We start from the raw sequence: 20755 nt of genomic DNA, 5'->3' as shown, positions 1-20755 counted from the left end.
CGGAGCCGGCTCTGCGGACCTAGGCGGTGGCGTGGCTCCGCCCCAAGCCTCAGGCTCCGCCTCCGGATCCTTCCGATTGGATGAAACGCGCGGAAAGGCCGGGCGGGTTCGGGGGTCCGGCTGATGAGAATGCGCTGATTGGCCTGGCGGGGGGATGAGGTCATCGCTAGCAGGTTCGGGCGGCCCGGACGCCGGCGGGGTGGCTGAGGCTGCTGTGAGAGGGCGCTCGAGGCTGCGGGAGAGGGAGCCAGCCCAGGAGGCGGGGACGCGGCGTCCGCGCTCGCTACTGCTCGCTCGCTTCCCCGCGCCGCCGTGGGGTCGCCGCGCCGCTTCCTGCTCGCCCCGTCGCTCAGCCGCACGCCGCCGCCGCCCCTCGCAGCCGCCCCTCGCTCAGGGAGGCGGACGCGCCCGCGCCACAGCGCGCGGCGGGCTGAGCGGGCGCCACACCTGTGGAGCCGCGCGGGCCGTCGGGGCTGCCGACCCGGACCCCGCAGCGTGCGTGCTCGGGGCGCCGCTTGGCTCGCGCCCCCCGCCCCCGGCTGCGCGCCGCGGACACCATGGGGCTCCCGGCGCTCGAGTTCAGCGACTGCTGCCTCGACAGCCCGCACTTCCGAGAGACGCTCAAGTCTCACGAAGCGGAGCTGGACAAGACCAACAAATTCATCAAGGAGCTCATCAAAGACGGGAAGTCTCTTATCAGCGCGCTCAAGAGTGAGTGGCCCGGGTGGGGTGGAGTGGGCCCGGGCTTCTGGGCTCTGTCCCCGCGGCCCCGGCTGACGCGCGTCCATGCTTTTCTGCCCACCGGGGCGGGAAGGACTGGTGAAGCGGGCGAGGCAGCCCGCGTCCGACGAGCCCGGGCGCTCGGTCACGGAGTGTTGCTGGGCGTTTGCGGATGGCCGGGACTCCGCCGGCGCGGGCGGGGCGCGCACAGGTGTCTCGGGGCGGGACTCACGGGCCCCGTGCGGCAGCCTGACGGAGAGCCGGTCCCGTCCACAACTCTGGCTCCGGGCGGGCGCTGGGCGAGCTGCTCTCCGCACGGGTGCCCGGCCGAAGTGGGGGGAAGCTGCGGGTGCTGGGGCGGGGGCGTCCCGGAGCCCCCACGGCTGCCTGTGCGCAGCTCCAGCCTGGCCAGGGCCACCGGTTGTCTGGGCGGGGTGCTGCCGTAGCTCGCTTTTCCTGGGTATCTGGGCAGCCGGCAGCCCCCGAATCTGGAGGCAGTGCCACGAACGTATGCAGGTTTGGATAACTGTGCTCAGCGCAGAAGGTGACAGGGGTGGGAGTTCAGAATCAGAGTGTTCCTTTACTCCGAATCGTAGGCGAGGTATAAAAATAGAATGAGCATGTCCCGGCGGTCTCTTCTCTCTGGCTCCCTCATTCCTTCCTCTTTGCCTCTTTCATTATCCTTGGAAATGCAAAGACCTGAGGAGGAAGGCCCCAAAAGCAGTTGTTTAAAGTCCCTGTAGTGACTCTCAGACCTTGTATAAAACCATTTTTGTTTTTTCCCCTTTTTGGTATAAGGGGAACGATGACATTTGCATTCCACTTGACTTGCACTGTCGAAGTTTTCTTCTTGCTATAGTGCTGAACATCTGGGGTAGGGAGGGTGTTTCTCGCGCCTTTCCAGGCTACCTATTCAGACACAGTTGAGTCCAGCTTTTCATGCTGACGAACAGCATGCTGATAAAGCCTGCAGATGGTGGAATTCTTTCAGGCTTTGCTCTTACTCTTTGTGGACTTGGCTAGGGCCGAGGAGGGTTGCTGCAGCACAACTGAGTCTGTGTGGTGAGAAGTGACCCTAGGCCTTTTAAATAAGACTCCCAGAAGTCAAGTGCCTGAGATGTCATTCCGCTGAGCCTGTTGCTTCTAAAAACTGGGCCCTGCCACGCTGGAAAGCCAGGGCAGCACGGGGCCCTGGGGTTCAGGGAACACAGGAGTGTGGTGTGTCCCGGCGGGTCAGGCTCAGGTTGTCTGCAGCAGCCTGTGCCCTACCTCAAGCAGGTGCACACACTTCCTTTGTCGCTGATGCAGGCTGCCCGTTGGCTCAGGAAATAGGAGGACTCCTGACGCTGGATCAGTTAGGAGCCCACTTGTAAGTGGGTTGGACCCAGGACTTCTGATGGAGCCTCAGGCCAGCTTTAATTTGATTGGTCACACAGTTGCAGTGCCTGTGTGCTGTGTACTGGCCCCTGAGGGTGCCATGAAGAATCTGTGGTTATGGCATCATACTCTAGCCATGTCAAGCACAGCTCCAGGCACCGATTGTCTCATGCACTTTTAATCGTTTGGCAAAGGAGAAACTTGGGGTAGCCGTGAGGGGAGGGTGAGAGATGCAGGAATCCCTAGTGCTGAGTCAGGTGGCTCTTGGTAGTGAGCTGGAGCTTTGAAACTGCTTGGTCTATGTGAGCCCAAGGGGGAATTTGTGTCAGTGCAGAGCTGTTAAGCTGGCTCTACTCCCTTTGCCCAGAGTGGAGTGCCCGGGGCCAAGGCTGCTGGGATGCGGGACTTACCTTTTGTATCTTGGCTTTGAATACAAGGAGGGTGTCTAGAGGTGGCTGGCAATCTCCCAGCTGGCTGTGTTGGGAGGCAAGAATTATTCGGATTTGAAGGAACATTGAAGAGACTGATTGTACTGACTAATGATGGAATGAAGCAGACCTGTTGTTTGGACAGACACTGATGGGGGTCAGGTGCGTTGGTCTCTCCATCCAGCTTTGTGACCAACTGCTGTTCTACTACTCTGAATTCCTCTTAGAACAATCATGTGGCCTCTTTAAAAGGGTGTCCTTGATCACTGCTTCCTAGACGAAAGACATTCGTTATCCCGAGGGGCTTGTCCCAATGTGTGTTACTCTGTTAGAATTTTTGCATATTTTCTTAAGATGATCGTTATCACTATTATAAAGAAGAAACTAATGCTTTTCCAGTGCAATGTAAAAAGAAATATGTGTAAGTCATGTTGGTTTAGATGATCCATGGTCTCTCTTTTTTTAAATTTCATAACTGTATTAATTTTTTTTAAAGATTTATTTTTATTATTTTTTCATTAGAAAGGCGGATATACAGAGAGGAGAGACAGAGAGGAAGATCTTCCGTCCGATGATTCACTCCCCAAGTGAGCGCAACGGGCCGATACTATGCCGATCTGAAGCCAGGAGTCTCTTCCGGGTCTCCCACGCGGGTGCAGGGTCCCAAAGCTTTGGGCTGTCCTCGACTGCTTTCCCAGGCCACAGGCAGGGAGCTGGAAGGGAAGCGGGGCTGCCGGGATTAGAACCGGTGCCCATATGGGAACCCCGGGCGTGCAAGGCGAGGACCTTTAACCACTTGTACCACCACGCTGGGCCCTTAATTTTACACTGTTAGTAATTTTGTTTGTGATTCCTGTTCGCAGGTTTTTGGGCTCAGCGTTTCTGGGGTGTTTGTTAGAGGCAGTGGAGCCCAGCCTATAGGGACTCCCCGTGCTCTGTCCCTTCATTGCTCTTGGTTTTTCTGATTCGGGATTGAGCAAGCTGAGGACCAGTGAGTCTAGAACCTGTCTGCAAGCCACACAGCAGTTTATGCGTATTCTGAGTGCACTTAACCTAGCTGAGGCGACCCTATCCTCTAGGTCAGTGATTCGCCTGCATTAGTCTTGTGAACCCCGTTGAGAATAGCAGAAGACTCTGCAGACTCCATATAAAGGAGCCCCTGGTGGTCTTTTCCCGGAACCCAGGCCTTTGCTCGGGACACGCACTGAAGAAGCAGTGAACTGACAAGCTGTGTGTTTTCTTGGTGACTCCTGGTGCTGCCTCGGCCTGGACCTTTCTGTGGGAACCCGCTCAGATGAGACCTTTCCTCCTATCTCATTAGCTGGTGTCTTGGTTAAGAGAGAGAGAGAGAGAGAGAGAGACAGACTCTGTGTGTGTGTGTGTGTGTGTGTGTGTGTGTGTGTGTGTGTGTGTGTTTTTTTTGCTTTGCTTTGCTTTGCTTTTCTGTCCACAGATGGAGGTGGGGAAAGGGAGGTCACATGTGTAGAATTCACAGTTCAGGCTAGTTTTGGGCCCAGGCCTTCCGAGTCATTTGACTCTGGACATGCTGTTAAACCTGAAGTCTCCTTCGAAACAGTGGGAGCAGTCACGCTGACCTCTGAGGGTTGCTACAGGGACAGAGTGAAACCCTGCACACCAGCAAGCTCTCGGCTTGGGGCCTGGCTCGCCACATGGTCCAGTCATTGGTCATTTGTGTTAGTGTTTCCCAGCACGCAGGCTCACTGTTTCTCTGAGCTGAAGTCTGTAAGCACAGAGGTGTGTTTTTGTCTTGGCTCCAGGTGTGAGGTCCCTTCCGTCTTCATGCTAGTTGCTGGTAACTTGACTCACTCATTGGTGTGTGCATGAGCCACATTGGTGGGTAGAATTGGGGTCACAGTGTTTTTCTAGAAAGTTGTGGTTATGGCAGAAAAGCTCTACAAAGTTAAAAAGGGACAGAATACACCTCCTGATATCTTCTCTTCCTAAGGACATTCTGGATTAAATTTACCCCTCTCAGTGGCCTGGGGGGTTGCATCTTGGGCTTGTAGAGGAAGTTTACAGAATGCCTTCGATTTCATGCCTGGCTGTCTTGGGGGCTTCGTGGTGAACCAGATTTGGTTTCACAGAGATGGAAGTTGATTTGAGGGATGGCTGGGTTTTCAGGAACAATGTTTCTTTCCATCTTGACAGTTATTTCTAGATTTGTTGCTGGGGATTGTGTTCTTTTAAATTTAATTTCCACCTCCTGAGATGCAGAATCCTTTCTAATAACCTAACTATTAAAAATATGTATCAATTTTGTTAGAATTCACATGACCTTTTAACTCACATATTTAGTACTTTGGTTTTTCATATTTTCGTGTTTTTAAAGTTTTATGTACTTAAAAGGCAGAAAGAGAGAGAGAGAGAGGGGGGGGGAACTCATTCTTTTATCTGTTGACTGGCTGGGCTGGGCCTGACTGAAGCCGAGATCTTGGAATTCTATCTAGGTCTCCAACTTGGGTGCAAGGGCCAAAGGATTTGGGCCATCATCTGTTCTCTTCCCAGGTCCATCAGCAGGGAGCTGACTGGGAAGTGGAACAGTTCCACTGATCTGAAGCCAGGAGCCCAGAAACTCTTCCAGGTTTCCCATGCAGGTGCATGTCCCAAGGCCTTGGGCTGTCCTCAACTGCTTTCCCAGGCCACAGGCAGGGAGCTAGATGGGAAGCGGAACCACTGGGATTAGAACCGGCACCCATATGGGATCCTGGCATATGCAAGGTGAGAACTTAAGCCACTAGGTTACCATGCTGGGCCCCTAAGTTTTTTTTTAAGGTTTATTTTTTGTTTGAAGGACAGAGTTACAGAGAGAAGGTGAGACAGAGGAAGGGCTCCCATCCACAGGTTTTCTGCCCAAATAGCTGCAATGAGAAGAACTGAGCTAGTCTGAAGCTAGGAGCCTTCTATGTGGATATAGGGACCAAAGGACTTGAGCTTTCCTAGGCCACAAGCAGGGAGCTGGATTAGAAGTGGAGCAGTATGTGTTGGAGGAATGCTGAAACCATAGGTGGAAGCTTAGCCTACTACTCCACATTGCTGGTCCCAGGAATAGAATTCTGGATTTCCCTACATTGGACAGAGAAAAATTGAATTGATAAGCTGTTCTCTTTCAAATTGGGGGTTTGAAGTAAAAGTGAGGCCCCAAAGACTGAACCACGTTCCAGGACCTGGAGCAACTCAGAAATGCCTTTGTGTTACCAATCTCCAGCAGAAGGAAGTGGATCCCTTCAAGTTTTCGGAACTTGGCCGGGTGCGGAGACCTAGAGCACAGCCCCTTCTCTTGTGCTTTCAGTCTCGTTGGGGCAGGATGTGCAACACTGAGTAAAGCAGTGGCTGGCTTCTGGCTACCCAATACTTTTTATTTTTCACAAATTCTGTGTTTACGTGTCTAATTAGATCCATGCCTTTCATTAGACCTCTGGAAGATGAAGTGTCATTTTCATGGCGGCCTCCGCAGTTAGTAATGCTGAGAACTCTGTCCTGAGCCACATCTCCCAGGCAACCATGATGATTTTCAACAGAAGGAGGAGAAGGTGTAGCAAGAGCACCAGCCTTTCTCCTCCAGTGAGCAGCAAGCAAGCGCTGGGCCGTGTGCTGAGTGCACAGTCTCCTGAGAGCTTCTCGCTGGGCTCTCGATGCTACAATGGCTTGTTGTGTTTCACGTTTGCGGGAACTTATCTAGTCACAGCAGTAGGAAGCAGTGCAGGCAAGGTTGGAAACTGGCAGTTAGCTGCAGAACCTGTTCTTGACCATCCCTCTGAAGTGCCTTCCACAGAGGTGCAGGCTCGAAGTGAAGGTGCAAATTCTTCAGAGATCTAAACCTTGGAAAGGTAGAGTGTGAAGCCAGTGCTAGGTTAAGTGAACGTATTGTCCCACTTGACTCTCAGACTCTGAGCCCTGACTGCCAAGATTGCCTGATGTTTTGTGTTGTGCTCTGAAATTGCGTGGCTCTCTAGCCATCATGGTTTAAAGAACCATTGTGGCCAGAATGGCACCTGAGGGTAGGTAATGGGGTTTTAGTTTTTTTGTATTTTTAAAAGTTTTTGATGATGTTTACATAGTTGATCAGGGTGGGAAGGAACAAGGGTTAGGGAAAAGTGGGTGTGATCATTGTTTCCAAATATTCTGTTTCTTCTTCCTCTACCTGTCTATGGCCATACCACCCTGAACGCGCCCGATCTCTTCTTCCTCTACCTGGGGGAAGGTGGAACATAAAGGGAGAAGCCATACCCAGCTTCCCAACCACCCAGGCAGTTTTGCTAGTTTTGAAATGTTAGTCTTGTTGATCCAGGAGTGAGGAAGCCCTTCCAATGTCTGCTGTTTGATATAGTTGAACTTAAAGTTTCCATTCACCCAGATATTTGCTGCCATTGTTTGGCTGGGGTTTGTTCTGTCCTCCTTCCTCTGCTATGGTGCCAGGTGTCCTCTACAGGCCCCAATGGGCTGCCATATCATCTGGGCCTGCCATCCACTGCTCCATCTTTTCCACTGTGGAGGCCCAGCTCTGACACATGAACTCCACAGTCAGACCACCAATCCTGGATGTGACATGGGTCTTAGTTTTGTAGAACAAACAGAGGATCTTTGCAGGGAAAGTAGCACTGAGTGATGATCAGTGATTTATTTTTCACTGATAATAGAGCACTGATCAGGCTGGACTGGGATTTATTTAAGGTAAATGAGCTGTAATCTTTGCCCATTAAAAGAAGAATAGAAAACACAAAGAGGTGCATGTTTGCATTTGAAATTTTGCAAGGATTTAGTATATACTTTTTCTCATAGTGAGGTCAGCCCTCTCTATGTTAAACCCCACCCTGCTTTGTTTGGGAATAATTAGATTACTTACAGAATCCTACTTGTGAAAGCGGATACTAAGTTACGTAGCAAAAGGTTTTTGCCAGTTCCTTTGGTTTGTATCTTGCAAATAAAAGGAAAAAAAAATAGACATTTCCTAACAAGTTGTAAAAGGTGGTAATTTGTAACACTGACATTTGGGGTGTTACTCATGCAAATACAAACAACAATTACATTTCAGCAAGATTTTGTAATTTTTATGTAATACTGACTGATAAAAAAAATCAAGGAACTGGCCTTGGTGCATGGTGGGTAAGGTTCTGACCTGAAACACCAACCAGTATCCCATATGGTAGCAGTTTGTGTTCCAGCTGTTCCACTTCCTACTTAGCTCAGTGCTAATGACCCGGAAAAGCAGCAGCAGCAGATGATCCAAGTGCTTGGGCCCTAGCTGCCCACATGGGAAACCTGCATGAAGCTCCTGGTTTCTGTTTGGCCTAGCATTGGCTGTTACAGTCATATGAGTAGTGAAGCAGTATATTGAAGATCTCTCTCTTCTCTGTAATTCTGATTTTCAAAATAAATAAATAAATCCTTGAAAAAAAAAACTTTCCACTTCATTTTTTTCTTGGTTGGACTTTATAAACTGAATTCAATCTATGGGTCTCAACCCAATGGCTGTGAGTCAGGCCTCTCCACCCCCTTTCCTCTTAAGAAATCATTAATAGGCTGGCTTCTGCCAGCAGTTTTGAGTTTCTAGAAAAACTGAGTGGAGAGTATAAAAAGTTGCTAAGTGCTCCTCATATGCCTTCCAGGTTCCTTCTGTTGTTCACACCTTGCATGGGATTGGCACATTTCTTCCAGTTGATGACCGAGTATTGATATTGATATTGTTAACTGAAGTCCACAGATTGTGTGAAGGGTCCTACTTGTGGGATATGTCCTGTGGGTTGTGGCAAATGTGCTGTGACACACATCTGCACTTGTAGTGTCATACAGAACAGTTTCCTTCCCTCGGCCTCCTGCCCCCTGCCCCTGGCTGGCACTGTCTGAGACCTTTGTCTTTGTAGTTTTATTTTTTTTTCCCTGCAATATCATGTAGTTGAAATTAAACAGTATGTACCCCCAGAGAGGTTTCCTTGCTTCAAAGCTCATTTCTTTTTATTGCTGAGTAATATTCCAGTGTCTGGATGTGCCACCATTTAGCCATCCATGTGTTTCTGGAAGGACACTGCTTGCTTCCAAGTTTTGGGCAATTAGGAATAAAGCTGATAGAGACATTTGCATGTAGGTTTGTGTGTGGACTTGTTTTCAGCTTGTTTGGATGAATACCAGGGAGTGTGATGCCTGGGTCCTGTGTAAGAACATGTGTGGTTTTGCAAGAAACTGCCAAACTGTCTTCCAAAGTGGTTGCACTGTTTTATAAACCACTGGCAGAGAATGAGTGTTCCTCTTACCCCATCCATATCCTCAGTAGCTCTTGGCATGATCAGTGTTTTGGATCTTGGCCAACATAGATGTATAGTGATATTGCTACTTATTAAAATTTTCAACACTTTGGACAGTGACATGGGTTGTTGAGCCTATTTTTGAATGTTTGCTGCTATTGGTTTTTTTTTTTTCCCTTGGTGAAATATCTGCGTAAATATTTGGCCTATTTTAAAATTGTGTTCTCTCTGTTTGTTGAGTTCATAAAAACTTTGGTAACATATGTCTAACACAAAATTTGTCATGGAACCATTTTTAAGCCTGCAACTCAAGACATTAAGCACCAGGATTGGTGACCATTGCTACTTATTTTAGAGAACTTTTTTGTCTTCCAAGCCTAAAGCTTTTCTCCCAGTAAAGAGTATTTTCCCTTCTTGCTCCTGGAACCCTCTCTTGCAGTCTTTGTCCCTGCCACTGTTCCAGTTCCCTTCTCTGAGTTATGCAGTAGTCATTGTTACCTGTCTTGTTTTACCTAGCATAGTGTTTTCAAGGTTCATGTATTAGTATGTACTAACTGAACGTCTTTGTGGGACTGAATATCTGATTGTTGAATTTTAATTTTAACAGCAATCATTAAGACTATATATCTTCTCCTTTACAGTCATAAAAAAACCTTCTTTTTCTGCCCTCGTAATGACCGTTAGCACCTGGAATTGGCATATCAGTTTGTCATGGCTTGCTCTCATAACGTGACATTGACATTTCTCCTTTCATAGTAGCTGTTTGCTTTTGATCAGCATATTTTGGAGGATTTTTTTTTCCCCCTCAAGTGCATTATTGCCCTGTAGTTTAGTTGACATAGAATTCACCTGCTGTGAGTGCATGGCTTTGGTTTGTGGTTAAGGAGTTAAGCTGGGGCCCGGCGCGGTGGCACAGTGGCGCAGTGGCGCAGTGGTTAAGGTCCTCGCCTTGCACGCCTGGGATCCCATATGGGCGCCGGTTCTAATCCTGGCAGTCCTGCTTCCCTTCCAGCTCCCTGCTTGTGGCCTGGGAAAGCAGTCGAGGACGGCCCAAGGCTTTGGGACCCTGCACCCGCATGGGAGACCTGGAAGAGGCTCCTGGCTTTTTGGATCGGCATAGTATCGGCCGTTGCGCTCACTTGGGGAGTGAATCATCGGACGGAAGATCTTCCTCTCTGTCTCTCCTCTCTGTATATCCTCCTTTCCAATAAAATAATAATAATAAAAATAAATCTTTTTTTAAAAAAAAGGAGTTAAGCTGACCTCAGCTTGAGAATGTTTCTGTCCTCCACCCAGAAGACCCACCTATGCCGCTTGGCAGGTGCTCTGCATGCATTCGTCGAAGCTTCAGGCAACCCCGATGTCTGTCTTTCCTGCCTGTAGTTGTGTCTACTCTGAAAGTTGAAGCCAAATGGCTGGGGGCACATATGATCTCTTGCACTTAACGGGCTGAGTGTGAGGCTCTCTCATAGCTCAGTGAGCCTCTCTGATGTGTCCTTTTTCTTGCTGAGGTCAGCTGTTTATCCAGTCACTAGCAGTTTGGTAGTTTGGGCTATTAGTAGTGTTTAGTAGCTGTGAAGTTGCTGTTAGGAGCAGTTGCTGATGTGTCTGTGTGGACATATGATCTCACTTTTTTTTTGGTTTGAATTTAGTGGTTTTTTTTTTTTTTGATAGAATTGTTAGAAAATAGTTTGCAAAGTGAGGATGGCATTTTTTGTTTTATTATCCCATCATGCAGTTCTAAACTAGAATTACTTAGCTGTTTCCTATTTTAGCATAGCAAGCAACTTGGAGTTTTAAAAAACTTTTATTTTTGATAATGTTTACATAGTTGATCAGGGTGGGGAGGATCAAGGGTTAGGGGAAAGTGGATGAGAGCATTGTTTTTAAATTTTCTCCTTCTGCTTCATATATCTAGGGGAAGTGAGGACACATGGGGAGAAGCCATACCCAGCCTTCCCACCGCCCCAGTGCTCAGGGTTGGGAATGGCCACCCGGCATCATTCCAGGGTCCTTGATGTGGAGCATACTCTGAGGTTTCTGCTCAAGTGATTTTGATACTTCTGAAATGGTGTCATTCTCACCAATCCAAGGATGAGGAAATTCTTCCATTGTCCATTGGCTGACATAGTCTACCCAAGAGTCTCTATTACTCTATTTGCTGTCAGTGCTTTGCTGGGATAATTGATCAATTTGTTCTGCCTCCTTCCTCTGCTGTGGTACCAGATGTCCTATGCAGGTCTCAATGAGTTGGTATTATCCTCCCTGTGCATCTGGGCCTGCCATCCACTGCTCCATCTTTTTCACCGAGGAGGTCCAGTTCTGACACAAGTACTCTATGGTCAGACCACCAATCCTGGACATGAGCCCTCCAGTCCCCACATGTCCCCCACCTGTGCGATCCCCAGGCCCCCTGCAACCTCACACAGCAAATGCCCACAAGCATGCTGCCAGGTTACCAGTGGGCTTTGCCCAACACCATTGGTGCCCCAGGCTGCCTGACCCAGGCCATGGCAGACCCCCCCACCCCCATGGCTCATGAACCTGGCACCTCAGGTGGGCCAAAGGACCTAGTCCCTGGGCTCACGGACCTGGCACACCCACCCAGTATCTTTAAGAAGAAAAAGTAAAATAGGCTAGGCAGCTATGCTGGCACACTGGTATGGTTAATACAGATTTGGCATTAGGCAGGCCCAGAATACCCATCAGCTATTAGCTGCTTTTCTCCCGGCAGTGTAACACTTGCCTAAGCACAGTGCAGCCTAGACCATTACCTCCAGCTGGGAGACCTCACTTCTAATTTAATTTCTTACCTAGTAGTAGAATCTCTGGATTGTATGATAAACTTACACTAATAAATTTAGGTTTGTAAAAAATTTTTGATTAAAAATGTGTAACTGGAGAGGCAGAGGGCACACCTAGACATAGATACACAGACACACACAGCTCCTTTCAACCTATGAGAGGTCTGATTTTTCCATATCCTGGTCGTACTGCCTGTTGTCTCTTTTTGGTTTGAAACCCAGTCCCTCTTCCCGCGGTTTCAGTTTTATTTTCCAAATGACTAATGATGCTGATCACCTTTTGGTGTGTTTACTGGCCACTGGTGTGTGCTCTTTGTTGAAATGTCTGTTCAAAGTGTTTCTTTTCCTTTGGCTCTGATTTTTTGATAAAGTGCACAATATTCAGACTAGTTTCTCTGTGCTCTGGGGGACTTTTGAAGCTTCTGTTTGCTTCAGCCTCAGATGTGTTTTGCTGATGAGGTTGAAGACCTTAGGAGAGTCAAAACCTCCTGTGTGATTTGTATGAGGTTGAAATTGGGGTTTCTGCTCTGTTAAGGCCAGTGAGCACCCCTCTGTGCAGGTATTGTGGGTTGGACTGCTAATTCTGGCTGCTATAAGCCAGTGATTGTAAACCAGTGAAGAACCTTTGCCACCATTGAGCTGTTGGAGAAAATGGCTCCTTGAGGTCACTTTGTTATTCTGTTAGAGCCATCACATTTCTAGGAAATGGGCCAAGGGAGGGATGGCAGTGTAAAGTAACTCTCTTCACAGTATTTGTCTAGATTTTAACTTCTGGCACACACACACACAGCCACCAGGGAAAACTTTTAGTCAAGGAATATGGAACACTTGTTGCATTCTTACCCTGTGCTCCAAAGCTCAAAACTTGTCAGAAATTGTGAGGGAGGAGAGAGCATGGGGTCTTTGTGACCTTCAGCAAAAACAGGTATGGTTGGAGCAGAGTGGTGGCTGATGAATGGGGAGAGGGTCCAGGGTCCAAGTCACAGGGGTTTTGAGCTCTAGAGCGAACTTGGGGTTTCATCTGTGCAGTAGGCAGCTATGGGATGTTGTGACATCTTCCTGTTTGTGTTTAAGAAGATCTTACAGGCAGCTGTGTGGAGGAGATGTGGTGGAACAAGGATACCACTTAGGAGGCTGGGGCCCCAGGCGAGGTCTGATAGATAATGGCCCACAGTGCTGACATCAGCGATGGGGGCCTGGTGCTGGGTCTTTTGGAAAGTTGAGCCAATGGAATTTGCTGCTTCTTTGGATGTGGACTTTGAGAGAGAAGAGAGAAGTCACAAATGATTTTAGCCTGAGCAATTATGTGAAAGATGGTTCAGTTTCTTGAAATAGATAAAACCTAGATGCAGAGGGAAACTAACCAAATGAATAGTCTAATCTTACAATGCAAAGACAGAGGAACACAGACAGTGCATGTACGCATTCTCATAAAAACACCAAAGAGCACAGATGCATGCAGAATCGGGCATCTTCTACTTTGACCACTGCCACTAGTTTGGGGTGCTGTTTGCTGGATTATTTTTCTCCGAATTCGTTTTACAAGTAGGACTACACTTTGTGTTTTTCTGATTTGCCTGTCCAGTGAATCTTAGAGATGGACACTGTGGGCTTTAGCAGGCTCTCCTATGTTGATGTACTGTAGCATACTGACCATGTAAGTTAGAGGATGTGTCCATCACATTGGTTGTCTGTTGTTAGAAACTTTTGGATTTCTGCACGTAGAATTGGTGCGGATCTGTAGCTTTTACGACCACTTTGATGTCTGTTGTTTAGGCCCTTTACATCCCTGTGATTAGCAGAGAACTGTGCTTTGTTGAGGTTGTTTGATGAGGTTTCTAAAGCTTAACCTTGAGGGCTCCTAAGCAGGCTCTTCTAGGCTCTGGCACTGATTCTGCAGGAACTGGAGTGGAGGACTATCTGGTGTGTTTGTAAGGCTGGGGTGAGGAGGAGATAAGAGAAATACACACCCTCACACATGGAGGGTGGAAGGGAATGAGTAAGGAGAGTGTGTGTGAAAAGATTGCAATTAATTGGATGTGTCCTAATTAGCATTGAAAAACTATATGATATCCTTTCTAAGCTGAAGTTCTTCCAGATTAAAAAATGGGAGATGGAATGAGACGTTCCTATCTGTAGTTTCTTCCAAACTCAGATTCCAGGGACAAGAAGGGAAATCATATCTGGTAGGGTGAGAACAACAGTGCTAGTGGCTAGAGGAATTTTTACAAATCATAGTCACTGGGGCTTCCCTGTAAACCCAGCGCGGAGAAAGAGAGGAAACAGTAAGGAAACCAGCTTGGCAGTGCTGGCCAGAAGCTGTCACGGCATGTTTATGTCTGGCTCGTTTCACCTTGGGTGGAAGGCAGAGCAGTCTGGCCGGGGTATGCTGGGGGCCTGGGCAGTCGCTGGCTATATTTAGAAAGAGGAGATTCCTGGGGTTGAGCTGGGGCAGGGGGCATGGATGTTTTCCTTGCCAGATGGACAGAGGGTTAAGGGGTTTGGGAACTGACCCAAACCTTGTCAACTAGGTGACCTCTCTGGGCCAAGGCAGTAGCTGTGCGCTCAGTCCTGCTGCTGTCACAGGAGATAAGCCAAAGTAAACCCTGTACTGTGAGGTCTGTAAAGGCGCTGCCGATAGGCTTCAAAACCCGAGGGTTCTCTCCGTCAGGTCTGCTTTGAAGTTTATTGCAGGCCACTCTGAACACTTGTATGAGCAAACTGCTCCTGTGAGACTTTAAATAGGTTTCTAGGCCCATTGTACCGAACTTTGGCCTTTGTGTACCAAGTAGCCTGTGGAGCAGCCTAGACCAAAACCTTAACACTTGCCCGACTACTTAGCTTGATACTTGTGGCCAGATGTAAACAGTGTCAAAGAAGTAAAATTAAAAAGACACTCTTCACTTTAATTCATACTGTGGCTAACCCAGGCTAAAGCTGGGAGCCTGTATTCCTATCTGCGTCTCCTGCAAGCCACAGAGACCTAAGTACATAGGCCTTCTTCTGCTACATAAGCAGGGAACTGGATTGCAAGCAGAGTAGCCAGGGCACAAACTGGCATTTATGTGGGATGTTGGTGTTGGGCAAAGGCTTAATGTGCTGTGTCGCAGTGCCGGCTCCAGCTTGTTTTAGTCTGCTGTTCTGGAGTGGTTGGGAGGAATTGAGAGGAGACTTTTGAAAACAGTGCAAATGATGTCATGTTTGTTTTGTGTATCACACACACCAAAAAAAAAAAAAAAGTAGCATTCAGCTCTTCTGTGCCAAGCACCCATCTTGCCTGGAAGATGCTGTGAATTCTAATCCTTAATAAAATATGGGCATAATAGAAATCTGTGTGTATTTAAGATGTCACTCTGTGTGAGTGCCTTTAGAGCTAAATCACTGTTTGCCTTGCATTGTAGTCTGTTGTATGAATAGAACAGAGTTAATTTAGCCATTCCTTTTCTAGGAGACATTCAGGTTATTCCCAGGCCTTCTCCCGTGCTGGGCATGTCGATGCCCTTGGCTTGGGACACATGAGTGAGCAGATCTGTCAGATGAACTCCTAGGCAAGAAAGTGCTTGGCTAAAGGGAGACCACGTTTTTTATTTACATAAATATTTCATGCAATGTTTCTGAAAAGCTGTGAGTGAAGTAAATTTTGTAAATCACGATTTCAGAGTAGGAAAGAAATTCCATAATGGTCTAAGGGATACAACAATACTTAGATCTCCCCCATTTCCTTCTCCCTCTTTGTATAAGCTATTAATCTGGGTTTCAGCAGTCATAGCACAAATCATGTTAGCATGTAAGACCCCTTGGGGCATGAGTATGTCATGAGTGATGTGATGGTGCCCTGGGCTGTTGCCCTTGTGTGGTTATGCAGAACGCAGGAGAGCTGGCAGGTGTTGGAGGAGGACATGCTGCCGCCATAGGCAGCCACGCCCAGCAGCGATCCTGCCTCTGGCCAGTGGGCACGCCTCGTCATTCGTGGGCACTGCTCCATAGGCACTGACACTGCTGGGTATAGCGGTGGGGTGGGTGTTTGGTCTGACTTCTCCTACAGGGTCTGGCACTGATGGAGGGCGGGGTCATGTCACATTCCTGTGACCTGCGTTCCAGTGCCTGTGAGGATGGTGTTGCTGTTGGGGGTTTCTGTGATGGAGTGGGCTGAGCCCCTTCCTCCCAGGTGCTCCATGTGTTGGAAGGAGGCCTGAAGACAGAGGCAGTGTGGAGCTGAGTGGGATGGCTGCTGGCAATTGCAGAGTCTCACGGGAGGGGGCAGATAAGCCAGCAGAAGGTGGGTAAAGCATGTTAAGCTGATGAGGCAGTGTTCCTGAAGATGAGGTGTAAAGGCCACCTTTAGTTCTTGTTCCACCACACACCACGTGTTTGCTTTTAGAAATGCTACATATGTTTATCCCCAAATGCACATTCTGATAGTGTTCAGAAATCTCAGTTTGATGCAGTTAGTAATATAATGTTCTTGTAAAAATAGCTTGAAATAATCATTAAGTTAAAGAGTACCACTATATTACTTAAAATAATCCTGTATCTTATCAGTGATATGACATTTGCTTTTTGTTTAGACTGTCCCAGGGCAAGAATGTGCAAGAGAATGGCCACTGTTCATTCAGCCTTATGCCGAGGAGGAAGGGCGGGGCAGCATGCACTTTCCAGACCAGGGCACTGTGTTCCGGGTAGAGGACTGTGTGCCAGGGAGCGTAGAGTGTGTATGGCAGCAGGTGCACTTTTCACTGAATAGTCAGACACTGCTAAGTTACAGCATTTTCAGGCTTCCATTGGATTTTCCGGAGGGCGAATATTGCTGAGGACAAGGAGAATACAAAGTTGACCCCATTTAATGACAGCAGGGGGTTGTGGTTGAGGCAGAGGCAGGGGGCCAGAGTGTCTCCAGGGTTTCTTGTTTGGTCTAGGGGGATGGCTGAACTGCATTCCACACGGGAAGAAAGGTGGTTTGTAGTGGGGTTACAGACTTCAGTAAGCTTTGCTCTTGTCAGGTTATTCATAGCAAGGCATGAAGATGGAAATATCCACAGGCAAGGGGAGCCCAGGTCTGGAGCTCTGGAGAGGTGGGAGCCACAGGTGGAGGTTTGGGTGCCTTCAGGTGGTACCTGAGGCTCTGAGAATGATCTGACCCCATTAGGATGAGATGAGACACTGGGTCCTAGCCTTAGCTGTCTGGGGGAGTCAGTTGAGGAGTCTGGCCACTACTTTCAGATTGCTTTCAGTCTGAAAGGTAGAGGGAGAAAAGAGAGAGATAAAGAAAGAGCATGAGCGAAGTCTGAAAGAGAAAAAGAGAGAGGGGGCGAGAGAATTAGTGTGCTATCTTCTGTCTATTGGACCACTCCCCAAATGACAACTGGGACTGGGCCAGGCTGAAGCCAGGAGTCAGACATTGTGGTTGAAATTCGCCACGTATGTGGTGGGAGCTCAAATGCGTATGCCACCACCTGCTGCTTCTTGATGCACATTTGCGGGAAGCTGGAGTCAGGAGCCAGAGGCAAGTGCTCAGTCCAGGCACTCTGGAATGGTGTGTGGGCATCCCAAACAGCTCTAGTTCTTCTGTCATGTGCTAGAGGATCTCGTGTGCTTTGGGTTGCAGCCTGGGGTTGGGCAATTCAAACCTCCCTAGGTGACTCCAGTTTGTAAAAAAGGTGCCAGCCACTGGCATCGAGAGACTGAAGGGAGGACCAAACCCTAGAGTGTAGGTAGTGTAGACAGGGAGATCAGGTTGGGGAAGATTTGTAGCCATGATGAAGGAGCCGTGCTGGCCAGTAGGAATGGGAACTTTCCCACGGATTTTTGTGGTTGACCTCTGGAAGTAAACCTGCAGAAAGCAGTGTGAGTTTAAGGGTAGATAATGCATGCCTTCTTTACAATGTTACTGTGTGGAACACATGAGATAGTTGTAGGTATCACATTTGGCAGTGTAAACTGGCACGTGGTAAGTCACTACTAGATTGCCCTTGTTAAAAGAAAGTGACTCTTTTAATTAATTAATTTATCTTAAGTTATTTTTTTAATTGGAAAGTGAGATTTACAAAGAGATCTTTCATGAGACTGAAAGATCTTCCATCTGCTAGTTTACTCCCCAAATGATTGCAACTGCTGGAGCTGAGCCAGTCCGAAGCCAGAAGCCAGGAACTTCTTCCAGGTCTCTCACACAGGTGCAGGGTCCCAAGGCTTTGGGCCATTCTCGACTGCTTTCCCAGGCTACAAGCAAGGAGCTGGATGGGAAATGGAGCAGCTCGGACATGAACCAGTGCCCATATGGGATCCCAGTCGTGCAGGGTGGAGATTTAACCACTAGGCCACTGTGCTGGGTCCAAAAATGGCTCTTTTAAAGCATTAATTTATTTGCGAGGCAAAGTGAGACAGAGAGAGAGAGAGCTTGCATTTGCTAGTTCACTGCTTAAGTGGTGATGGCAGCCAGATCTGGGCCAGGATGAAGCCAGGAACTCCATCATAATCTCCTGTCTGGGCCACCTTCTGCTGCCTTCACAGGTGTACTGGTAGGAAGCTGGGTCAGAAACAGAGTTGCCGGGACTGGATCTGACAGTTGAATGTGGCATGCCATGTCACAAGCAGTACTTTTGCCTGCTTGGCCATGACGCCAGCCCTGCTAATGCTTCTTACAAGTGATTGTGTGAATTCTTCTAACTGTAGGTTCCCAGGCTGCACTCCCATGAGCTTTGGGGCAGGCCTGGAAATTTCCTACAGGCTGCTCTCTAGTTGATGTATGTGGAGGCCATGTTAAATCTGAATAGGCCAGAGGAGGTTGTGCGTAATCCTAGTCCTGCAGCCTTGGCGCCTTCTTAGATGTACACAGCTGTGCTGTCTCTCCTCTGGTGGTGGCAGGGTTTGTACCACTGCAGGTCCTGGAGGGGTGACACGTGTTTCAGAAGTGTGAAGTTATATTGACTTCAGAATACCTCTGCTAGTGAGGCTTCAAGCCTGGGATTTGGTTGCTGCATGAGCTGGATCTGGGAGCTGGGCCTCTACTTTGGCACTGTACTCCAGTGGAGGAGGGATACCCATGAAAGAAACCCCAGGCTCTTGGGCCCCAACAGGAGAAATGTTTTTGTACAGTGAGCCTTGGGGATTCATGTCCAGGTTAAAGTCATTTGAGGTCAGAACCTGTAATTATGTTGTACTTTCCCCCCTTTTTGTCTTTGAAAGCATTCAGGAAACAGAATGAGCAGGCTGGGCTCTTGCACAGCTCGGTGTCTGGGGAGAGAGACTGGCTGCTGACTTTGGAGCGGGAGGGGCTCTTGACACTCAGAGCTGGGCTCCCTTCCTGCCCGGGAGGTGCTGTTGGGCTCTGGCACTGCTGCTCTCTCATGAGGGGTCTATCTCTGTTCTGATCTCAGCTGGTTCACAGCTCTGAGGAGGCCTTGGTGACCAAGCAGACCACAGTTGCTGCTGGTGAGACCCCAGGGTGTCACCTTCAGGAGACAACCAGTGCTGCTTTTGCCTTGCTGTTGGCTTCTTAAGAAATTCTGCAGGCCGTACCTCCAGAGACAAGGGTGTTGCTTCTGTCTCTGTGACTAGGCTTTGATACAAAGCCTGCCCTGGGAGGTGCAGCCAGCTGCACCACCTGTCTTGGACAGTCTGGCTTTGTAGGAGCCGGAGACCAGGCAGGCCCTGGGGATGGACGCCTTGGCATCTGCCAGCCTCAGCTCCCAGGCTCTCCTGGCGTGTCTGCATCTGCTGGCCAGGCCTTATCGCTGGTTCCCGGCCCTCTGACCAGAGCCGCCCTTAGCACTCGTGCAAGGTCAGCTAGCGACCATGTTGCCAGCTCCCTTTACAGCAGCAGGGTGGTTCTGTCTGTGGAAAGAAGTGCTGTTTCCTCTTCACACAGCCAGCCTGCTTGTGCTTGTAATCAGCTCCTCAGCAGGGAAGCACTGCTTCATTGCAAAGGAAATTGCAGTGGAACTGATAGCTGTTGGCCCTGGTGTCTTTGGGGATGTGACTTTAGCTGGCTTCCTCCCTCCCCCAATTCTGCTGGCCAGCATGACTTCATACCATCACAGCACAACAGGACTTGGGGTGTTGTGTTGTGCTTGAAGCAGCACAGAATTCATGCAGGAAAATGATCACGAGAAGCAGCTAACTTAAAGTGCTTGTTTTCATAAATTGGGAGTTTGAATGCTGGAGTCTCTTTAAGAAAGAAGATTAAAGTAGTGTAGTTTTTGATGATTTTCTTAAATGAGACATTTGTGAAATGTCAAGCTGGAGAAGGATGACTCATATATTTTTCATGTGCCACCTCATCAGTCATATGGGACAGTGTGGGTGTAGGTGACAGTGGGCAGAGACTTGAGAGACCCCTCCGTAGAGTGCGTGTATATGCTTAAGCAGTGTTACCTTGTGAGACATAGTCACATGCCACATATTTCATCCATTTATAGTTTACAGCTTGTGGTGTATTCACAGAATTTTGTATCCTTTTCCACAATTTGTATCCTCTTCCACAATTGTGGAAGATTTTTGCCATCTCTTAAATCTTTTCCTGACTCCTTCGTTCTTGCCCACAGTTCCTCCCACCCCTGTCCATGCAAACCTGGGCAGTCTCTTCCTTCCCAGAGCAGCGCTCAGCTGTCTGCTGTGTTCCTTGATCTTGTGAAGCCACATGTCCTTTTCCTTTGTGGCATTCATACAGTTGGCAGCTCCTTGGAATGCTTGCACTCTGACCGCCAGCAGGTTTGGATGTGGCACTGTGTGTGTCCTTTGCCCTCCAGATACGCCGGCTCCACAGCACTCTTTCACACTCATGCTGCAGTGCCCACAGGCTCTGCATGAACCATTCTTTGTTTCGTCTTTCTCCCTGGGTGCTGATCTTGCTTAAGAGAGTAATTTCCTGGTTGACAGTGCACAGGAAGAGTTCAAGGTGCACTAGGCGGCTGCATCATTTTCAGCAAGAGAGGAATTTTTGTTGCTGATGAGGAGCAGGTGTCCAATGATAATATGATGGAGATGGTTGTGTTTGGAGGATTTTGATTTTACGTATTTCAGGAAGTATTGGCAAGGAGGTGGATTTTTTCATGTACTGAAATAGCAGTGGTTTAGTGGTGTCACGGCTTAACAGAAAAGCCTTTCTTCCTCACCAAGTACTCTGCATTCTTGAAACCACAGTCCAAATGCAGAGAACATGTTCTCTGCC

General features: G+C 48.5%; 1 protein-coding gene across 5 annotated transcripts in view; it reads left to right on the top strand.

The window, feature by feature from the left end:
* Positions 1–216: 216 nt before the first annotated feature.
* Positions 217–20755, top strand: part of ARHGAP26 (Rho GTPase activating protein 26) — a 392826-nt gene continuing 372287 nt past the window's right edge. For 3 of the 5 annotated variants that reach the window (XM_041000725.1, XM_041000551.1, XM_041000463.1), the window contains exon 1: positions 367–711. In XM_041000725.1, the coding sequence (XP_040856659.1) occupies positions 558–711 (154 nt within the window). In that variant the 5' untranslated portion in view covers positions 367–557. Of the gene's footprint in view, positions 712–20755 lie in introns of all 5 variants that reach the window. The other 2 variants (XM_041000639.1, XM_041000795.1) reach the window with 2 other exon arrangements.

This window comes from Ochotona curzoniae, unplaced genomic scaffold, assembly GCF_017591425.1.
Source record: "Ochotona curzoniae isolate NIBS_2020 unplaced genomic scaffold, NIBS_Ocur_1.0 contig_1, whole genome shotgun sequence".
Classification (NCBI taxonomy): Eukaryota; Metazoa; Chordata; class Mammalia; order Lagomorpha; family Ochotonidae; genus Ochotona; species Ochotona curzoniae.
This window is presented reverse-complemented; position numbering and strand designations above follow the sequence as displayed.